Genomic DNA, 21,814 nt, shown 5'->3' with positions numbered 1-21,814 from the left:
GCTATCCTGAAGAATGCGACAACACTGTGCACACAACTGTTTATAACTGATACAATTTGCCGTCTTATGACGACGTTTAAAAATGAGGAGAGCATGTCTCCACAAGCAAACTGCATCGTGGCATGACAGTCCACCAAGAGGCTGGGACACAGTGCGGTGAAGTTGAAGTGCGAGGAATGGAACATTCTATGGTGCTAAGGGTAACATTTGTAACTTATTCTACCTGGGATAACAACCAGCGAAATGATGTTTGTCAAAGATCGCCAGGGAGGAGTAAAGCCTCCAGCCAGTCTTAGGAAACTAAGTTGAGTTTACAAATAGGTGGTATAGGAGTCAGCAAATGGATAGCACAAGGGGAATGGTCACTCGAGTACACTTCAGAGAGAATGAATCGCTTGAGACAAAGTGCAATTCTGCACATGATGTCCAATGGGACTGTGTGTGCATGGAGTCTGGAACGAACATGGATGCTCCAGTGTTAAGGCAAATGAGGTTGAGTTGACTGAGATTGTCAGTCAAGAGGGCACCTCTCTGACAGGTTCTGGGAGAGCCCCAAAGGGGATGGCATGCATAAAAGTCACTGAGCACAAAGAAGGGGTGTGGGAGTTGCCCAATTAGCTCGAGAAAGATGGCCCTGGTGACAATGAACGACAGAGGGATGTAGAGGGTACAAAGAGAAAAGGAAGTGAAGATGGAAAGGAGAGACTGTAACAGCTTGCAGCTGAGTAGTCAGCAAGATGGTTTGACTCTGAATGTCATCCCAGATGAGCAGCCTGACTCCCCTGTGAGATGGAATGCTGCCCTCAGAGGGCAGGTCAAAGAAGACAAGAAAAAAATGCGCGACATCAAAGCAGTTGTGAAGACAATTGCATTTCCTAGAGGCAAAGAACAAGTGAACCCCGCGATTCCAGGAGCAGCCATAATTCTTCCTTGTTGGATCTAACACATTGACCATTCCACTGGAAGAGAGTCATGATTGGGAAAGGGGCGGAGGGATATAATGAAGGCCCATCAGGCATCATGTCGGAAGATGCAGACACACTGCTACAGGATGAAGAGGCTAGAGGATCCTGCTGCATGAGACTTCCTGAGGCATCGGCTTTCTTCCTTGGTCAGTCTGCGGATTCCAGGGCAGAAAAATGGGCGGTGCTGCTCAATGGGAAAATGGATGTCAACTGGGTGAGGCTATAGCCCGATGACACCATTGAAAGGGATCTCCAAGTCGTTGAGGGAGAAGACCGTTTGCCTTTGTATTTCTTGGAGCCTTTGCAGTTGGTAGATGAAATTCAAATGTTTATTGGCTGGAAAGTGTAAAAAGTCTTTAGGCCAGTATTGCATCTGTCCTCTCCAGCCTGCTGGTTGTGTAGCAGGAGATTTCACAGCACAAGGCAAAAATTTAGTGGCATGTTGCACAGCTGGAGGAGGAGGAGGAGGAGGAGGAGGAGGAGGAGACTGGAATGCTATCGTAACACTGGGAAATTTTCAACCACGGTCAGGTGCAGAAGCCAATCTTCATAAGAGTTTCTACATAGCCTGTTTGTCAACAAAGAGGAAACGACTCCCCAGGGCATGAACTATGATGTGCTCAAGAGCACGAAATATAGCCACTGGCTCGGCAGTGGAAACACTGCAGCCATTGAGCAACGAATGCTGTTCAATATGTCCTCCATGGACATAAGCGAAGCAGACTTAATCATCAGCCATCGACCCATCGGTGCAGACCCCTTCACGGCCTCCGTACTTGTCAAGAATCTAGAGGAAGTGACAGCAGAGAGCCACAGGGTTAACTGAATCCTCAAGCCATGTGAAAGGTCCAGGTGAAGCCGTGGCCTAGGTGTACACCGTGGAGCCTGAAGTGGTGGTAAAGGCAAAGACTCCAGTTCGAAAAGAAGGGATCAGACATGAACTGCAATTGGAACCCCTGACCTGGGCCGTTGATGCACCGCTGTGGGTGGGAAAAGGAGACCATAATTCGGATGCGGAGGAGAACTATTAATGTGTACAACATAACTGGCCAGCAGTTAGTTGTGCACACCTAACCTGCAACAGAGGAACTCCATCCAGCCTCTACCAGGACGCTTGTCACCGGACTCGTCCTTAAAGCTCCTGACATTAGGCGAACACCACAGTGGTGCTCTAGGTCAAGTAAACGCAACACTGAGGGCACCACTGAACCATCAACCAGACTCCCATAGTCAAGGCAGGATTGAACAACCGCTCTGTAGAATGGCAGCAGCATTGAGCGATCTGCACCCCAGTTGGTGCTGCTCAGACAGCGAAGGGCGTTTAAGTGCTGCCAGCACTTCCACTTAAGCTGACGAAGGTGAGGAAACCAAGCCAATTGGGCGTCTAAAACCAGTCCTGTAAATCAATAAGTCTCCACTACAGGCAATGGATCATCATTAAGGTATAGTTCTGGTTCCGGATGAACAGTATGATGCTGACAGAAGTGCACAACACACGACTTTATGGTTGAAAACTGGAAAACATGGACTACAGCCCATAACTGCACCTTGTGGATGGCTCCCTGTAGGCGCCGCTCAGCAACAGTAGTACTGGTGAAGCAGTACGAAATGCAGAAGTTGTCTGTATACAGAGAAGGTGACACGAACAGCCCTACAGATGCTGCTAGATCATTAATGACCACTAACAATAGAGATACCCTCAATTCTCCTGGATATGGGGGGGGGGGGGGGGGGGGAACTAAGGGAGGCACCAACTTGGGGATGGAAAGTATGAAACAACAGGAAATTTTGGATAAAAATCTGGAGCGGGCCTCAGAGACCCCACTCGTATAATGTGGCAAGGATATGATGGCGTCTGGAAAAGGCTGTTCGGATTGTAGACTCGAGGGACACAAGATTATCAGTGGTAGAGCGACCCTGGCAGAAGACGCACTGACATGAAGCCGGTAGGCTATGTGACTCCTGGAACCAACCCAACTGCTGACAACATACTTTCCAGCAGCCTACAAAGAACGTTGGTGAGGCTGATGGGCAGATAGCTATCCACATCAAGTGGGTTTTTATCAGGTCTGAGGACCGGAATGATGGTGCTCTCCCGCCACTGCAATGGAAAGATGCCATCGCACCAGATCCGGTTGAAGATGACAAGGAGATGTCGCTTGTAGTCGGATGAGATATGTTTAATCATCTGACTGTAGATCTGATCTGACCCAGGAGCAGTGTCGGGGCAATGTACGAGGGCACTGAGGGGCTCCCACTCTGTAAATGGGGCGTTATAGGATTCACTGTAGCATGTAGTGAATGAGAGGACTTTCCCTTTCAGGCGCTGTTTGCGAGTGTGAAAGGCTGGGGGTGGGGGTGGTTAATTCCCTGATGGAGAGGCTTGGGCATAATGCTCAGCAAAGTGCTCGGCCATCACGTTTGCATCGGTAGATAACACGCCATTTATGTTAACACCGAAAACACGACTCTGGTACCTGAAAACACGTCTGATCTTTGCCCCGACTTGGAGAGGTGACGTATGACTCCCAATTGTCAAGACATATCTCTCCCAACACTCCTGCTTCCGTTGTTTGACAAGTTGGCGAATGCGGGCACGGAGCCATTTAAAGGCTATGAGATGCTCCAGAGAAAGGTGCAGCTTATGCCACCTAGAGCTTGTCGACACTCTTTAATTGCTTCAATGACTTCCGGTGACCACCAAGGGACTGCCTTTAACCAGGTCACCCTGAAGAGCAAGGGATCGCATTTTCTGCCACAGAAAGGATTTTTGTCATCAACTGCTCAACCATCACATCAATGTTACTGTGTGGGCGAGATACAACGGTGACAGCAGATGTGGAAGTTTCCCAGTCTGCCGGGGCAGTGACAGGAAGATGGTGAAGTGGTCACTACCACACAGGTCGTCATGTGCTCTCCAGAACAAAGAATGTTACAGAGACCTACACGAAATAATGTGGCTATGTTTAAAGAGAAGAGAAGGGTAGCTAAGAATTTAGTGCAGATTAAAAAGAGAGTACAGGAAAGGGAAAGGATAGATGACCTTTGAAAATAAGGTATCAGTCAAGGATGGATATGCTGAAAGATGACAGGCAGTTTGATAGTTGGAAAGGAAACAGTAATAGAAGCATGGGCACAACATTTGGAAATGTTACTGTCACACACATTGTAAGTGAAGAGAGAAATGGAGGGGCTGCAGAAGAAACTGAAGAACAAGAGGTGGAGAGAGGAGATGATTCAATGGACACAGAACCACCATTGATAGAAGAGCTAAGAGTAATTATAAAGCAACCTGGGAATAACAAAGCTCCTGGACACAACCTGGTAATGGCGGAGATGATAAAACATGGAAGTTAAATATGAGTACGGAGGATACATAAAATAATTACAAAGGCCTGGGAAACAGAAAATGCCAGAGGTCTGGAAGTTAGCAACCATCTGCCCTATACATAAGACAGGATCACACATGTAGTGTAAGAACTACCAAGAAATATCTCTGGTTAGTATTGTTTACAAAATCCCTTCTACGGCTATAACAAGGAGAGTAAGTCGAAGAGCAGAAAAAAATGCCTTTGATATCTCCTCACCAAACCATCCATTTCTTTCCTGTTTTTCTCTTTCTCCAAGGACATCTTGAGCTGTTGTATTTAAAGCTACCTTACTTTCATCCCATAGTACATTGATATCCTTTTCCTCCATCCCACTTACCTTTTGCAACTTCTCTTGCACTTTGTTCCTACACACTTCCTTTTTCATCTGATCTTTGACCATCTCCACTTTGTAGACCTTACCTCCCAAGACATGCAAAGCCAACTGGAGACAAAGTGGAATTTTCCTTCCTGATCTGGATGGAGATGCTCGACGTCTTCTGCAATGTTGCCATCACTCAACTTACCTCCATTGTGTTTCATGGACAATTGAGATTTGGATGTTATTGAGGTCTCGCCGACCATTCTAGTGTAGACTAAATACTGTAGTGACTATACTGTATCAACATCGTTGTCCTCTTGCATGGTGTTGTGAAGAGGCTATACTGGCAAGCATCGTAGTGAGAGCTCCAACCTGGAGAGACTGCAAGGCCTAGAACTGTGCAAGTACATGGCAATTCCCCCAACCCTATATGGACTGTCTACCATGATATGTTTTAGCCTTGGCATGTAATGTGCCCAGAACTGAGTGTCAGAGTGGTCACGTCTGGGCAGATAAGACACGTATGGCATTGGCTGCCTTTTACAAAATTTGCACTTCGAAGAAATTTGAAAAAGAATCGCAGTCAGACCTGGGCGGTGACCAAAAGAAAGCTAATGAAGATAGTAAGTAATGCAAGGAGTCCAAGACCATGCTAAGAAAAGATCCACATGACCGCTACATTGTCACCAGGAGAGTGTCCACCTTGATAGCTCAGTAGTCAGTGCATCGGAATGCTATGTGAAGGGGCCTGGGTTCGAATCCCGGCTGGGTCAGAGAGTTTCTCCACACAGGAACTGAATGTTGTGTTGTCTTCATTATCATATCATCCCCTCTGACACACACGTTGCCTTAGTGGCATCAACTAAAAAGACTTGCACCTGGCCACCAGTCATCAGGAGTGTGGAAGAAGACAGAGTGAGCCACGGAGTAGATGAAAAGGGTGCAGAAATTACAGTACAGAAAGGAGCACTGTAATGGCTTGGGGCACCAGGCTTTCCACACAGACACATATCCATCAAAGTCATGGGCAACCTGTGGGACCTAGAAAGAAGCAGAAGACTGAATCAATTAAGTTCTGGGAAAATGGATTCTGTATTGGAAAGTTAATTCTCAGTTCACAGCAAGAACTGACTTAAGGTACAAATCATAGAAAGGTCTGACACACAGTGGATGATGGGAGCAATTTTTGTCAGAGTAAAGAGAAAAACATAAGACAATCAAGTAAAAATCGGGATAGAATTTGAGTATTGCAAAGCGAATTATGGCATAAGGTGTGGACAAAGAGATGATGTACTGATAATGGACCAAGGAAATTCTCTGTTAGATTCCTCACCTTAGGTGAAGTTCTACCTAATCACCTAACATAAAATCTTGCTGAAGTTTAAAGTTTACTGAACCACTGGATGTAGGGTCATTAGAGACTATGCACATGTTCAGTTGTAAAAAGACAGGGAATGAAATAAGATCTAGTCTATTCAAAGAAACCATCTCAGCATTTGCTGGGAAGTGGTTTAGAGAAATATATGGACACCCAGAATTCTGTCCAAAAATGAGTTTCCTGTCAACCACTGCATCATCCCAGTTTGTAGATTTAGTTTTGCAGCCTTGGTGTGCATGCGTATTAGTGTACCTACACGAATTTCCCAATCTATAATATAACATAATCTATATATTACATCCAGAAGCTCAACAGCAAAACTGTCTTCTTGCAGAATTAGTTGATGTCAACACATGCTACCACTTTTCAACATACATATCAGTACTGCACCAGGAACCCCAGTAGAGTTGGGCTCAAAAAATGTGATCGTCCATTAATCAAACAACGGAAACTCCAGGTAGCGCAAGCAGCAATCGAGAGGGGGTGGGGAAGGGATAGTAGTGTTTGGGTGGGCGGCCAAGACAAATTCTGTGTGGCAGAATGTGCAGGAATTGGAATGCTAACAGGTGCATTTTCAGGATGTTATGGGGCATGGAGACGATGAAAAAAGGGGTGAAAAAGAAGGAGAGGGGAAAGGGCGGGCGGATTGCCACAGGGTGACACACAAAGAGCATGGGAGATGAGAATGAGGTGGAGATGACAGGACAGAGGGGGGTAGAAACTGTTGGATGGAGGGTGTGGGTAGAGTATGTTACCACAGGCTGAGGCTGGGATAATTACTGGAGAGGAGATGTGTTGTATGGAAAACTCCCATCCACATAATTCATAAAATCTGGTGGTGCAGGGAATGATCCAGATGGCTCAGACATTTAAGAAGCCACTGAAATCAAATGTTTTATGTTCATCTGCAAGTTGTGCCACAGACTGGTCTACTTTGCTCTCGGCCGCAGTTTGACTATCGCTGTTCATCCTCGTGGATGGCTGGTTGGTAGTCACACCAATATAAAAAGCTGTGCAATGATTGAAGCGGATCTGGTAAATGGCATGGCTGCTTTTACAGGTAGCCTGGCCCCTGATCTAGGATAAACCTGTGACAGGTCTGGAATAGGAGGTGCTGGGTAGGTGACTGGGCAAGCTTTGCACCTGGGTGTTCCACAGCAATATGATCCTTGTAGCATTGCTGACTAGGTCTTGGGGATAGTGCCTGTCTTAAGGCCTTTGTTAGACACTCAGCATACTGAGTAAGGAAGTTTCTGTCGCTGCAGATACGCCATCCCTGAGTGGACAGGCTGTATTGGGAAGGGGGGGGGGGGGGGAATTTTTTTAGTGTGAAAGGGATTACAGCTGTCAAAATGCAAATACTGTTGGTGACTGGTGGTTTTAATGTGGACAGAAGTGCAGATGGAGCCATCAGAGAGGAGGTCAACATCCAGAAAGGTGGCACGTTTTGTCAAGGAGGACCACATCAAGTAGATGGGAGAGAAGGTGTTGATGTGAAGCACTGAAGATAGGGTGTCTTGGCTCAGAGTACAGGTCATCAAGATATCATCAGTGAACCTGAACCAGACAAGGGGCTTTGTATTTTGGGAGACTATGAAGGTCTCCTCTAGAGGGCCCATAAAAATTTTGGCACAGGGAGGGGGGGGGGGGGGGGGGGTGCCATGCGGGTGTCCACTGCCGTGCCACAGATTTCTTTATACACCTTCCCTTCAAATGAGAAGTAGCTGTGGGTGAATGAGGTAGAGGGTTTGGAGTCTGAAAACACCAGAAAAAGGCAGTGTTCAATGGTAGTAAGACCATGGGCATGAGGGATGTTGGTGTATAGGGAGGTGGCAACAACCATGGTGATTAGGGATCCAGGACGTAAAGCAGTGGGGATGGCGGAGTGTTGGTGAAGTAAGTGGTTAGTGTCTTTGACATGGGAAGTTTGATTAGGGGCAATTAGTTGGGGGTGTTGGCCAGTAAGAGCCAAAATTCTTTCAGTGGCAACACAATAACTAGCCACAATGAAATGGGGCATCCAGAATTGTTGAGTTTGTGGATTTTGGGAAGCGCATAGAAGGTGGGTGTGTGGACTGTCATAGGGGTGAGGATAGAAATGGATTCACAGGAGAGGTTCTGGGAAGGGCGTAAGCCTTGAAGCAGGGACTGGAGTTTACATTGAAGTTCTGGGATAGGATCAACATGGCAGGGTTTGTAGGTGGAGTAGTCAGATAAATGGCAGAGGCCTTCTGCCAGGTAATCACTGCAGTTCACAACAAGTAGGATGATTAAGTCAGGACTTGAGGTTATGTATGGCTGTTCTTTCTTCTACAGAAAGGTTGGTGTTCTGAGGAAGGGACCTGGGGAAGGATGGTGAGGCTAAGTTGGAGGTAAGGAATTCCTAGAAGGTGACCAGTGGGTGGTTATGGGGGAAGTGGGGGGGGGGGGGGGGGGGGGAGGGAGAGATCATGGTTGGATAATGATACAAACTGGAAGAGGCAGGGTTCAGACCTGAAATTAGTCTGGTTTTGGCTGGAGGGATTAGAAGCAAATAAGTGCTTCCATTGCAGGGATTGGGAGGAGGAGAGTAGGGCTTTGACAAGTCCAGTGAGGTTAAATTTGGGTGTAGAGCTAAAGGTGAGGCCTTTGAATAGGAGCCTCTGTGGAGCTGAGAGTTTTGGTGGAGAGGTTAACAACAGTACAACAGTATTTCAGGAATGTTTTGGCTATCGATTTGGTGGAGACTGGAAGAAAATTTTGGAGGATTTGGCAAGTTGAAAAGGTCAGTTAGGTAGGGTTTTGCTACCATGAGGGGCAGACAGTAAGAACAGTGGGGTACGATAGGTGATGGACATTGGTGCCTTGAGGTGGCAGTAGGATGTCAGCAGGTTGGATAACTTGTGGAGTTGGTGCCTAGAATGCTCCTCCAAGTGCTGGAGAGCAAGTGATTCAGTTTCAGAGATGTGATGTATGGAATACATGTTGCAGAGTAGTATCTCGGGGAGGGAGCAGAGGTGGTTCTGGGATGCCTGTGCCATGGAGATGTGTTTTTGCAGTACCAGGTTTCTGAGGACCAGCCAACCTCCATTACATCCTAATCCAGCCTTATGCCACTTCCAATCCCAACTCCTTGCCACATAAATCAAACTCTGTAGAAGTCCAAAGTGCAAGACCTGCACAGTCCAACCACCCAGCACTTCTGTTCCATTTCTGTCACAGGTTGATCCTACCCCATCAGTGGCCATGCCACCTGTGAAAGCAGCCATGTCCTTTATCATCTCTGCTGCAATCATTGCACATCTTTTTATACTGGTACGACGACTTAACAGCTGTCCAGCAAGATGAACAGCCACTGCCAAACTGTAGCCAAGAGCAAAGTAGACCACCGTGTGGCACAACAGGCAGCTCAACATAACATTTTTGATTTCAAAGGCAGCATCACTATGCAAGCCATCTGAATCATCTGCCCCAACCACCAGATTTTAACTGTGTACATGGGAGTTTTCCTTACAACACATTCTCCACTCCTCTAATTACCCCAGACCCAACCTATGGTAACATATTGCCCCACACCCTCCACCCAACAGTTTCCACCCACTCAGTCCTATCATCCCCCTCCCCATTCTCACCTCCCATGCTCTTTGTTTGCCACCCTCTCCAATGGAACTGCCCATCTTTCCCTGCTCCTCTCCCTTTTTGCTCCCTCCTCACCCCAACCACACTCCCTGCCCACAACCTCCCTAATGCTGCACCTGCGTGCATTCCAGCCTCTGCACATTCTGCAACACAGAGTTCGTCTCGTCCCCCACCCATACACTAATATCCTTTCCACTTCCTCTTCCCCGCCCTCTCCTGATTGCTGCTTGCATCCCACATGATAGTTGCATTCCGGCTCAAGTTGCTGGAGTTGGTGGTCATATGTGCTCAAGATGTGCATGCCTGTGTGTGTTAACAGTGTGTTTTTCCCTTTCAGTGACTAAGGCTGTGGCTGAAAGCTTTATGTAAGTGTCCTAATTGTGCCTGCCTGCAGCTTGACATCTTCACAGTAAGTAACAATCTCTGTTTTTCGACACTGTTGATCATACACTAAATTCAGCTCATCACAGTCCTCCGGAATTCTGAGCCTCCATAAGCACAAACTGACATTTTTCGACAGATTTCTGCCATGGGCTAAAACATGGACCAACACACAAGTTCAGTGTATTCTCCAATTGACAATCTCACTTTATAGCACCATAGTGGAGAAAGGGTGTCACTAATCTCTGCAGTGATAGACAAAAAAAGTCTAGAAATGGACATATCAAGATCACCCGTTCCTTCCGCAAGGACATTCAAATTGAGACTCATTTCTTAAAAAATTGCACTGGTCAATAAAAAGATTTGAAAAGTTTAACAGTGGAACTTCCTGAGTGATTAAAAATATGGACTGGACCATAATTCAAAACCGGGACCTTTGCCTTTAACGGGCAAGTGCTCTATCGACTGAGCAACCCAAGCACAACTCATCACAGACCCTATAGCTTGGGTTGGTTGTGAGTCAAGCTTGGATATATCAGTTGTTAGAACATTTGCCCGTGAAAGGCGAAGGACCCAGGTTCTACTCCCGTTCTGGCACACAGTTTCAGTTTGCCAGGAAGATTCAAATCAGTGAACACTCCACTGCAGAGTGAAAATTTGTTCAGGGAGTTTAATACTCTCTCACAACATAAATAAAAAAAAGTCAGAAAATTGTGATAATCCTGTAATCATTAATAGACAAATCTTGTGTGTTGCTTCGAAGCCATAAGTTTCTCAGGTCAATTACATTCCATTTTAGGAATTATTATCTGGTCTCCACAGCACCTCAATTTGAACTGGAAGTAATGAAACCAGTAAGGGAAACAATCCATTAACGGAGAAAGTGCTGAAAGCATCAATGATTTGTCAGTGCAAGCACTCTTACTTTTCTCACTGATATGATAAGTTAACCCTTCTGGAGATTCGAGGTCCATAAACCATATTCAGAAACCACTGAACCTGTCAGCAGAATGCTGCTGAGCTATCTGAACATGCAATCAGTCTTCGTATACATGTTGTATAGAAATTTAAAATAGCCTGGATTCAGACAAATTCCTAGTTATACATGGGTTTAGCAGCAGTGTCACTGAAGGCCATTTTTCTGCTAAGCAACCTTTTACGTACATGAAGTTTCTCTGCATTCAGTATCTCTCAGGTTACAGCCCATTGTGTCAAACATTTGAGCAGGTTATCCAAGATATGACAGGTTCATGATAGCACCAAGCTGTCACACAAATGGTCTCTTAACACCTAACCTGGCTCCAATTACTTCAAGGGAAATGCTGGGTTGGTACTGATCAATATCTCTTGAGAACCCATTTCTAGTTTTCTGCAACTCAACTTACCTGGGCACTTTGCTTTAGTTAACCCCTCAACACTTCCTATTAGGTACATCATTAATAACTTAACTAACCACTCTGAATAATAATCTACACCACATACACACTGCACAACACGGAATAAGCCTCTGCTTAAGCAGCACATTTGTTAGATATTTTAATTCCTAACATGGTATCAGATGTGCACAGTCCTGCTAAGAACATTACTTTCATTGATAATAGAGATGAATAATTAAATAAGGTGTCCTACCAGATGAGGAATACGAGCAGGCAGCTTGCGATGTTATATCATATTGTTGTGGACAATTTACAGTCATCTGTTTACAGGATCTGCAGCGAACTGACGCATGGTGCACGGAACGGCAATTGAATCTCAATGTAGACAAGTGTAATGTGATGCGAATACATAGAAAGATAGGTCCCTTATCATTTAGCTACAAAATAGCAGGTCAGCAACTGGAAGCAGTTAATTCCATAAATTATCTGGGAGTACGCATTAGGAGCGATTTAAAATGGAATGATCATATAAAGCTGATCGTCGGTAAAGCAGATGCCAGACAGATTCATTGGAAGAATCCTAAGGAAATGCAATCCGGCAACAAAGGAAGTAGGTTACAGTACGCTTGTTCGCCCACTGCTTGAATACTGCTCAGCAGTGTGGGATCCGCACCAGAGAGGGTTGATGGAGAAGATCCAACGGAGAGCAGCGCGCTTCGTTACAGGATCATTTAGTAATCGCAAAAGCGTTACTGAGATGATAGATAAACTCCAGTGGAAGACTCTGCGGGAGAGATGCTCAGTAGCCCGGTACAGGCTTTTGTTAAAGTTTCGAGAACATACCTTCACCGAAGAGTCAAGCAGTATACTGCTCCCTCCTACGTATATCTCGCGAAGAGACCATGAGGATAAAATCAGAGAGATTAGAGCCCACACAGAAGCATACCGACAATCCTTCTTACCACGTACAATACGAGACTGGAATAGAAGGGAGAACCGAGAGAGGTACTTGCGGAGATGTAGATACAACATCTCTCTCTCTCTCTCTCTCTCTCTCTCTCTCTCTCTCTCTCTCTCTCTCTCTCTCTCTCTCTCTGTGTGTGTGTCTGTCTGTCTGTCTGTTTTATAAAGACATGAAAGGGAAAAGGACTTCAAGTGATGTAGGCGAAAATTAATTGGTGAAGAAAACTGCATAACCTAGTGTATTCTCATGTAGGTTACTTTGGAACATGATGCAGTTTGTGACATGGTAAGTGGTATTATAAGCCAACCAGAAGCAAATATTGAAAATCACATTGCAAAATTAGCTACATGAATGCAAGCAAATTCCAAAGTGAAAAACTGTCTCTTTTTGCCACTAGATACGAAACCATCACTTTGATTTGCCACACACGAAACTGCGAAATATGTATAGGATAATTTGCACCAGATCAATGATAGTCAATCTGTGTGTTCCATAATACTGAATGGTGTGCAAAGTGATTCAGCAAAATTTGATAAAAGTCCAAACAAAGATGTCTATGCTAAATAAACCAACAGATGAAGGTGATTTGTGTACACATTTACTTCAGACATTGCCAAAACGATTTGATCACATTTATGTGATTGAGCTTGGTCTTCCACTAGATCTGCTAAATACGTAAGCTTTTGACCAAAAGCCCTTCTGAACTAGAAAACATACATACAACATTTACACAACTGCAACTCTCACAGACAATGTGTTGAGAGTTGTGTTTACACGAGTGATTGTATATGTATGTTAGCTGATTCAGAAGAGGGCCTTTTGGCAGAAAGCTTACTTGTTGACGAGTCTTTTTGTTGGGCCTGTGCCTGCAACCAACTACATGGTGATTAGCATGCTATCCTTTATGAATGATGTCATTATTCCATCCTGGATTTTTGTGGAAAATACATCTGAATTACAAGTTGCAAATACAAGGGAGAGAATTAAACACATGTAGCATCTGCAGTGTTTCTAAAATCCAAGGGAAGTACACCATCAAAGCATCGGGGCAAAAATAAAACAGTGTTTAGGGTCTTTTAAATGCAAAGGTAATGGTCGATTTATCCACAAACAGTCCTAATCATGGTGGTTGTGCAATGTTATTGAGGATGAAAATATTAGAATTCAGTCCAAGAAAGATGTTGTCCATAATGACTGATTTACCTACAAGTGTAGCTATGTCAGTGTATGACGAATGGTCTATTAACAGACATGCTACACATCATGCGACTAACTGTTGTGATTGGTATGTTTTGTAGAATCCGTTTGATGCACTAAATAAAATGGTCAGGACTAAGAATAATGTGCACATCAAAGAATAAAAAAAAAAGAGTATTGATGAAAGTATCAAAACAATAGTAAGATATGTGGTTATACAGAGTCAACATACCAATTGCTGTAGCTCTATCTGAAGGCAAGAATGAACTTTACTGTTTAGCAGTGAGAGTTATTTGGTCAAAATGCACATTGGCACTTTTTGCACAATGCGTAGACATTGGTAATGGTGTGATGAATCCCGAGAAATAAAGATGGCCAATCATGAGTGAACTGTTGACACTAAATGAGAATGTCGATTAATGCATAGCTTGCGGAACATCCTTCAATGATTTCTTTTCAAGGATAAGGTCTTTCAGGAACATAAAAGCACAGCTTAAAGCCTTGCCAGTGAAATGGGCAGCAATCCTATTTATGTTGAAGTGCACTTACAGTGTCTGGTATTACAATCTTGCTGAAAGAATAACTAGAATGTGCATTTACTTACACAGCAAAATAGATGAAGCAGAATCTTATTTGGCTATCTGCATCCGACTTCTGATTGCATGTCCTCACTTCCTGATTAATTATCACACCATTAACAACATCTACATGTCATGCAAAAACAAACCACCAACAGTGTAAAAACATTTACCAGTGATTCAGCAAGAAAAGTCTTTTTGTAAAAGGAGCTACTGATATTCTTCAAATGTAGCATGAGAGATTTGGGCATCAGAATAAATGTAATGTACAGTCACTTGTGTCAGCACATAGTAGTGATGAAAAGTCAATGGTGAATTTTGTGAGGATTGTGTGCTACGTAAACAATGTCTACTAGCTTTCAGTAACAGACCATAAATCAACTAGCCCAGGAGAATTAGTTTTTGCCGAAGTCTGTGGTCCAATGGAAGAAAAGGATTTCGCTACCTATGATATTTTCTTGTTTTTAAGGATGAAGTTCCTGGTTTAAGAGTGACATCTTTTGTGGCAAAAAGATGACATTAGACACAAGTTACCAATATTCATTCAGGCAATAAAAACAGAAACTCGAGTGAATATTAAACAGCTGCAAACTGATGGTGGCAATGAGGTTGATAACTATGATGTAAAAAGATATACCGAGTCAATCAAGATGAAACATTCTCTGCCTGTGCTGTATACAACACAGCAAAATTTAGTAGCTGAAAATAAGAACAGGATTCGGTGTGAGATGGTACATTCGTGACTTCAGTCAGCAAGGTATACTCCAAAAGCCTTGTGGGATGAAGCTGTACTTGTTGCATCTCATACTCTTAACCTAACGGGTCATCGGGTGTTTAAGGAAAAAGTTTATTTTTGAGAAAGAAGACACAGCCTTATCTTCTGAAAGTATTTGGGACAGAATGTTTTGTCTGGATTGCAGCACAGGATTGGAAGAAATTAGATGCCAAATCTTTGGCTATATAGTCATTATCCATCCCTTGCTGAGCAGCGAAGACCATTTTGCTCTGCATATTGTGTCTACTACTAAGCACCAGTATTCTAGAAAAAGTAAAACATAGTTCAGATCTTCCTTCTTAACTGTATCTTAGTAGTTTTTCAGGATGGGTGGGTGAAGTGCAACAAACGACAGTTAATCACTATGCACTCGGGAGGTATCAAAAGTAAATGAAAGTTTGCCCATTATTCAAGTTGTAGCTCTTAAGAAAACCATTACTGAGTGCACAAGAGTAATATTTCATTTTGTTTGCCTGTTCACCACATGTTCAAAATAGGCGATTCTTTATTGATTTTTTTTTAATATGTGTCTTCAAATCTTTTCAGGTAGGACTACAGAAATAAGTGGATTTCCTGAAAACCAAATGTGACGCTTCAGTCATCTGGTCACAACCAAGTCTCCAGTCTTATTTCTTTGTGAAATGTTTTAAGTAGACATATATTTCCAAATCGTGCATATTTAGCAAATAAAACCTATTAGACTTGCAAAGAGTTGCACTATTGGTTAATATAAAATTCTGGTACCAGTTTCTATCTAGAGTTCCTTAGGTGCGTGTAATATGTTCTGCCAATATGATTCATTTAAACAGCTATTTGTATACCCAATTTTCTGTGGATAAATATTACTAGGTCACCCTACTCAATTTTCGTTGGGTATCCGTAGGGCTGTCAACTTTTGAGAATCACAAGTTGTTTATTCCTTGCGCTTATTCGTATGTCAGGCGAAAATCCATATGCTGAAATAGGTTTCCATAATACAAGCATTCATTTGCGGCAGGAAACGCGGCTGCGATGTACCGCTGTACAGTAACATGAATTGTAAATAACACGCTGTGGAGCGATAAACATACGTAGCAAACATAGAAATAGGCAATTCGCAACACATTATTTGTCTGGGGAAATAACTGCAGCTGATACTCAAAGAATAAAAAGAATAAAAATGGATGGCTTAAGTAGTCGACTGAGAAAGTGAACAGAGTGCCTCGTCAAAGTGTCCTTTAAAGAAGTAGACAACTGTTGACAGCTGTCAAGAACAGGCTTTTCCAATAAAACACACTTTGAACTGTCTTACAAAAACTATTTCTCTGATACACACTATCGGTAAAGTTCATGAGATGTAATAAAACAGATGATATTTTATTATTTGTGAATTCAATTGCTGCATGTTTTGAGATAGGTGGCAATACACAACTGAATTAAAAACTTACTTGGTTTCTCCGTAAATCGTTTCGCTCGCGGAAAAGACATTTCCTGCTCTCAACTCTCCGTCAACGCACAATTAAACACGATTATTCACTAGCTCGCTCTCCGTCTTCAACGGCCTGCTTTCAAACTTAAATGCTTTTACCACTTCCATCCATCCAGTACTTTGGCGGCACGCATCTGCGCGCAGTTGTGGCCAATCGAAACGACGGTAGCTTTGCATTGGCTCGCAAAAGATAAATATGGCGACCATCAGCTGTTAGTTTCACGCCGGACACGTAAACAAAGTATGGGAAACATGAAGTGTTCAAAAATAATAGTAATATTATGTGCTATAGGAGCAATATGTGTTGTTCATTCGGTAGAGGCTCAAGCACGGAAAAAAGAGGTATGTATAACAGAACACAAAAGCTGTGTTTCACCTATGCTGACATTGTCACCTTCGATCCATGTCCTCGTTTCCTACGGGAGATATTTTTGTGTGTTATTTGAACTTCATCGAAGATTAGATTAAGTGTTTGGGGACGTGACCAGAATCACAATGTGTGCCCTTTAATACACACACTACATGAATTCACGCATACACGAAGACACAGTCGAATCCTGAGAACAAAATATGTCGATATCCTTTCAGGCTTTGCTATTTCGGTTGCTAAATTACCAAATTCAGCGTTTTTGTAGTGTTACTGCAGTTAATGCGCATAGTCATTTGATGTTGTAACGTAGATATACCTGACGCTCCATTGCTGTGTGGTTATAATCGTAGGTACGTAAATTGTAATGATCCGGGGCGGGCATCCAAGTTATCTCATTCAGATGACAGATTATGCGGAACGAAGAACTATACAGAAAACAGAAGACTCTGATCGCCAATACCAACATCAAACATGCAGCCAGTATATGCCAATCACAAAAGAATTTAAGGATTATGATAAAGTCAAGTATTCCAGATATTATAAATATCATCTCTTTCACTCACATCATTAATGTAATAGGAAAAACATGCTATAGGCTTGATGTGTACTAGGCAAAGATGTACCCTGTTGAGGGGCATGCAATTACCACTTTTCCTCCCCCCCCCCCCCCCCCTCCTCCTCCTCCTCCTCCTCCTCCTCCCTAATCTTTGTTAAGTCCAATGTGCCCACATTAGTGTGTTCGATATCATATAAACATCAGTTTTCAGTAGGCCTTGTTTAATTTTATAAGATAATGTGCTTTGGCTCCACACCATCCTTCATTCCACAAGTTTAATAAGAGTTGCCCCTTCACCAGCTCTGTTATTGGTACCCTCTTGCTACCAGATGGTACAGCCAGCCAGTGTTGGTTGATTTGGGAGAGGGACTAAGCAGTGAGGTCATCAGTCCCTTTGGGTGGTCATCAGTCCCTTTGGGTTAGGGATGGATGCCAGGGAAGAAAGTTAGCTGTGTCCTTTCAAAGGAACCATCACAGCATTTGCCTTAAGTGCCTTAGGGAAGTCACTGAAAACCTAAATCAGGATGGTTGAACGTGGGTTTGAACTTGTCCTCTCAAATCCAAGTCTAGTGTTTTAACCACTGCACCACCTCGCTCTGTCAGTCAAAGTGTAATACAATTGTATACTAGGTGTATGTATAAAGAAGCAGGCCTACTATCACATTTTGATAAGTTCTGTGGAATAGGTGATAGCCTCAACTTTTTTGTAGTAGGAATCCTACAGGCCTACTGTGAGTTACACCTCACTCTGTACTGGGGTGTACACTGTAATTAAACATTCAACCAAGGTCAAAATATGTGCAGACCTGGGTCTCAAACCTAGATCTTAACATTTTGTCGGTAATGTTTGTTACAACTGAGCCATCCGTACATGAACCTAACTCAAACCCTCAACCCATCTGTAACTCGACACATTCAATTCCCACATAAGTTCTTCAAGTTATTTTGTTGGACGTGCATTCTTGGGAGGAAAAAATATAGCAGCAAACAACTTAGCAGCAGCCGAGGAGTTGTTTTCAAAATGAGCCTCATACTATACTGTGAGTTGTACACTGTCATGAAATTTCATGATAGATTAATACAGTATTAGGGACAGGGTGGCAAGTCTTCTGGAAAACTGGAAATTACCTGAAAAAATCAGGGAAATCTCAGGGAATTTTGTAAAACCTCAGGGAATTCTGTGTTTTCAACCTAGTATTGGAATTTAATGTTATTGAGTTTGATATAAATTACAAAATATTTGAAACACTTAGTATTTCAAAGTAGCCCTATATTCATTATATGAATATTATTTCACATAAATTATTGATGCTCACCCGTCCTCCCCATCCCTCCCACTTACCATAAATATCAGGAACGTCTTATGATGCCATCTTGCTCCCCATACCTGGAATTCTCAAGTTTTTTTGTTTTTCTCCTCTCGAAGTTGGACTAGTCACCCTGCAAGACTACAATTAACACCAGAACTGTCATTACCAAACTTTTGTGATGCAGAATGTTAGGAAGTACTCCTAACATCATGCATTTCAACTGCTGCGGTTGCCCAGAATATAGTTTGTTTTGTGATATGTTTGTGTGTTTCGTTGTGCATGTTACATGCAAAAGGCAAAGGTCAGATTAGAATCCCAGCTCAACTCGTAGTTTTAACCTCCTTTTACAAATTTCAGTGGAAAGTAATCTGTTACTCAGAGTTGTGAGAGATACTATAGACAATGGATACAGGGTGTTGCAAAGATCTGAAAGACGAGTGATTTATCATGCAGTCCATATGCTTCTACTTGTACATACACACAAAACAGTAGGAGATTTTCAAAAAGGGTTGGTATTATTTCTAAGTATGTGTGAGTACCTACATATTAAATTATTTGTGGCAGCTTCAGTGTTCAACTCCTTTCATTTTACAGGCTCTCAGTCTGGGAGAGAGGGTTCAGCAACTGACTGATATGAATCTCAAGAGATCTGTCATACGATTCAATGGAAACAGATTTCGAGATTTTGTTAAAGCAACACCTCGAAATTATTCTGTAATTGTTATGTTTACAGCAATGGCACCACAGAGACAATGTGCAATTTGCAGGTAGTCAATTTTTTTCTGCATTAACTTCCTTTGACATCATTATATTTAATGTAATATAGTACTCAACATAATCATAAAATTTTGTTGCATGTTCTTGTGTGTTTCAGGCATGCCAATGATGAATTCCAAATTGTTGCAAACTCTTTCCGTTATTCACAGATCTATTCGAATAAACTGTTCTTTGCCTTAGTAGATTTTGATGAAGGTCCTGATGTGTTTCAAATGGTAATATTTGTAGCTATATGCCTGTCTTATTGTTTTAAACTGTCTGACAGATTCCTAACTAAGTTGCTCTCATTTTTCAGCTTCGTCTGAATACAGCTCCTGTATTTATGCATTTTCCACCCAAAGGCAAACCTAAGCAGAGTGATACAATGGATATTCAACGAGTTGGTTTTGCTGCAGAAGCAATAGCTAAGTGGATTGGTGAAAGGACAGATATTCAGGTTGTCTTCATTTTCTTTCATTAAAATTACCTGTTTTAATGACAATAACACTACAGTACTCACATTGCTGTTCAAATAGACATCAATATGAAAATCAAAATTTATAACCAAAAGTAAAGCATCCAGAAGACATGGTCAGATATCGACGTAATTGTGTACACTTAGATACCATCACCTTGTATGCAAATGATTTGAGTTCCAATTCTACGTGAGACGTAGAACAGCCACCAGAGTGCATTAGTGTTGTTCAAGTTTAGTATTGTTAGCAGGTCTAGTATGTTACATATGGGGTTGAACAGTGACAGATGTTGAGTGATCACTGTGGGGGACACATAGATGCTGCTTAGTCATGTGAGATACATTTATTAGCACCTGACAGTATTTGAAAGGGGCTTAATTGTAGGATTCCACTTGGTGTGCTGATCGGATGCTGCAGTGCCTAGATTTGTGAGGCATTAAGCTGTGACTGTGGCTGACTATTGGTCTGCAAGAGTCCAAGAGTGAAGGGTCAAGGTTCTTGTTGACCACGTCTAACCACCGCAAGGAAGGTCACCACATCATGCATAAAACACACTTTAACCCCTTCACATCTGCATCTTACATCCGAGAACAAGTAATGGACTCTGTTCACCATTCTGCATCTTCCTGTGCCATTGTTCAGAGATTAGCAGATGTTCAGAGTTGGGAATTTCCCTCCCGTAATGCAAAGATCTGCATCTGGAGTGGAGCCTTGACGAGAAAGCATGGACTGCTTACGTGTGTCCTGGCATTGTATTTAGCCATGAATCCCCGTTCTGCATTACCTTGAATGACCTTCCTCAGCCAGTTGACTGCAACCTGGGAAAATGTCCCATTCCTCCATTGTTTTGGAGAGGCACTGTGATGTTACTCTTGTTCTCATAGTGTGGGGAGTCATCAAGTATGATTTCAGATTATGGCTGGTAGTGATTGAGGGTACTCTGAGAGCGAAGGAAAAACAACTGCCTATATCCCTTTGTACAAGCCCTAATCTCTCTTATAATTTCGTTATGGTCCTAATCTTTCTTATCTTATCTTCGTGGTCCTTAGCAAAATGTACACTGTTGCCAATAGAATCATTCTGAGGTCAGTTTCAAATGTCAGTTCTGTTAATTTTCTCAGCAGTGTTCCTCGAGAAGAATGTCACCTTCCTTCCAAGGATTACCATTTGAGCTCCCAAAGCTTCTCCATAATACGTGCATGTTGTTCATACCTACCAGCAACGACTCTAGCAGCCTGCCTCTGAATTGCTTTGATGTCTTCATTTAATCTGACCCGTTGTGGATAAGTCATCTTGCATCCTTCTGCAGCCACTCAGTGACAAAACCTTCCTGTACACTACAGCATCATCAGCAAACAGTTACAGAAAGCTGTTCACACTGGCCACCAGACCATTTATGTATACAGAAAATAACAGCAGTTCTATCTCACCTCCCGGGGCACTCCTGACAATACCTCTGTCTCTGATAAACACTCACCACCGAGGACAATGTACTAGCTTATTTACTTAAGAAGTCTTCAAGCCACTCAGATACCTAAGAACCTATTCCGTACACTCGTACATTTGTTAACAGTCTGCAGTGGGGCACCATGTCAAATGGTTTTTTTTTTCTTTTTTCTTGGGTCTTTGCAACACTTTGTGTTAAAAGCAAGCTTGCAACCAAAATAAGGAGCCAATGCCATAGAGTACTCTCTAAGACCAAACTGGGATTCAATCTGGACATGACAACTTATTTACTTTCAACTCTTTAAGTTGTTTCTATACACCAAAGATGCTTATACTAAGTCATCCGTACGGGAGTATGTGTGATGTTCAAATGATGGTATGTTTGATTTTTGTTCACGGACAATTTCTTAAATGCGAAATTTAAAACTTTGTCTTTCCTTTTACTATGTTCTGCTGCCACGCGAGACTGGTCAACAGTGACTGGATAGAAGTCTTAGACCCACTTAGCGA

The 21,814-nt window shown here is 42.8% G+C and overlaps 2 protein-coding genes across 2 annotated transcripts in view; one reads left to right on the top strand and one right to left on the bottom strand.

Moving 5' to 3' along the window:
* LOC126354120 (hyaluronan mediated motility receptor-like) overlaps positions 1-16,488 on the bottom strand; it is a 110,327-nt gene extending 93,839 nt beyond the window's left edge. The window contains exon 1 of the mRNA XM_050003516.1: positions 16,350-16,488. Within this exon, the coding sequence (XP_049859473.1) occupies positions 16,350-16,389 (40 nt within the window). The 5' untranslated portion in view covers positions 16,390-16,488. The remainder of the gene's footprint in view (positions 1-16,349) is intronic.
* Positions 16,489-16,633: 145 nt separating this feature from the next.
* LOC126354121 (tumor suppressor candidate 3) overlaps positions 16,634-21,814 on the top strand; it is a 49,925-nt gene continuing 44,744 nt past the window's right edge. Inside the window, exons 1-4 of the mRNA XM_050003517.1 lie at positions 16,634-16,732; positions 19,221-19,393; positions 19,501-19,618; positions 19,699-19,839. Of these exons, the coding sequence (XP_049859474.1) occupies positions 16,634-16,732; positions 19,221-19,393; positions 19,501-19,618; positions 19,699-19,839 (531 nt within the window). The remainder of the gene's footprint in view (positions 16,733-19,220; positions 19,394-19,500; positions 19,619-19,698; positions 19,840-21,814) is intronic.

This window comes from Schistocerca gregaria, chromosome 3, assembly GCF_023897955.1.
Source record: "Schistocerca gregaria isolate iqSchGreg1 chromosome 3, iqSchGreg1.2, whole genome shotgun sequence".
Classification (NCBI taxonomy): Eukaryota; Metazoa; Arthropoda; class Insecta; order Orthoptera; family Acrididae; genus Schistocerca; species Schistocerca gregaria.
This window is presented reverse-complemented; position numbering and strand designations above follow the sequence as displayed.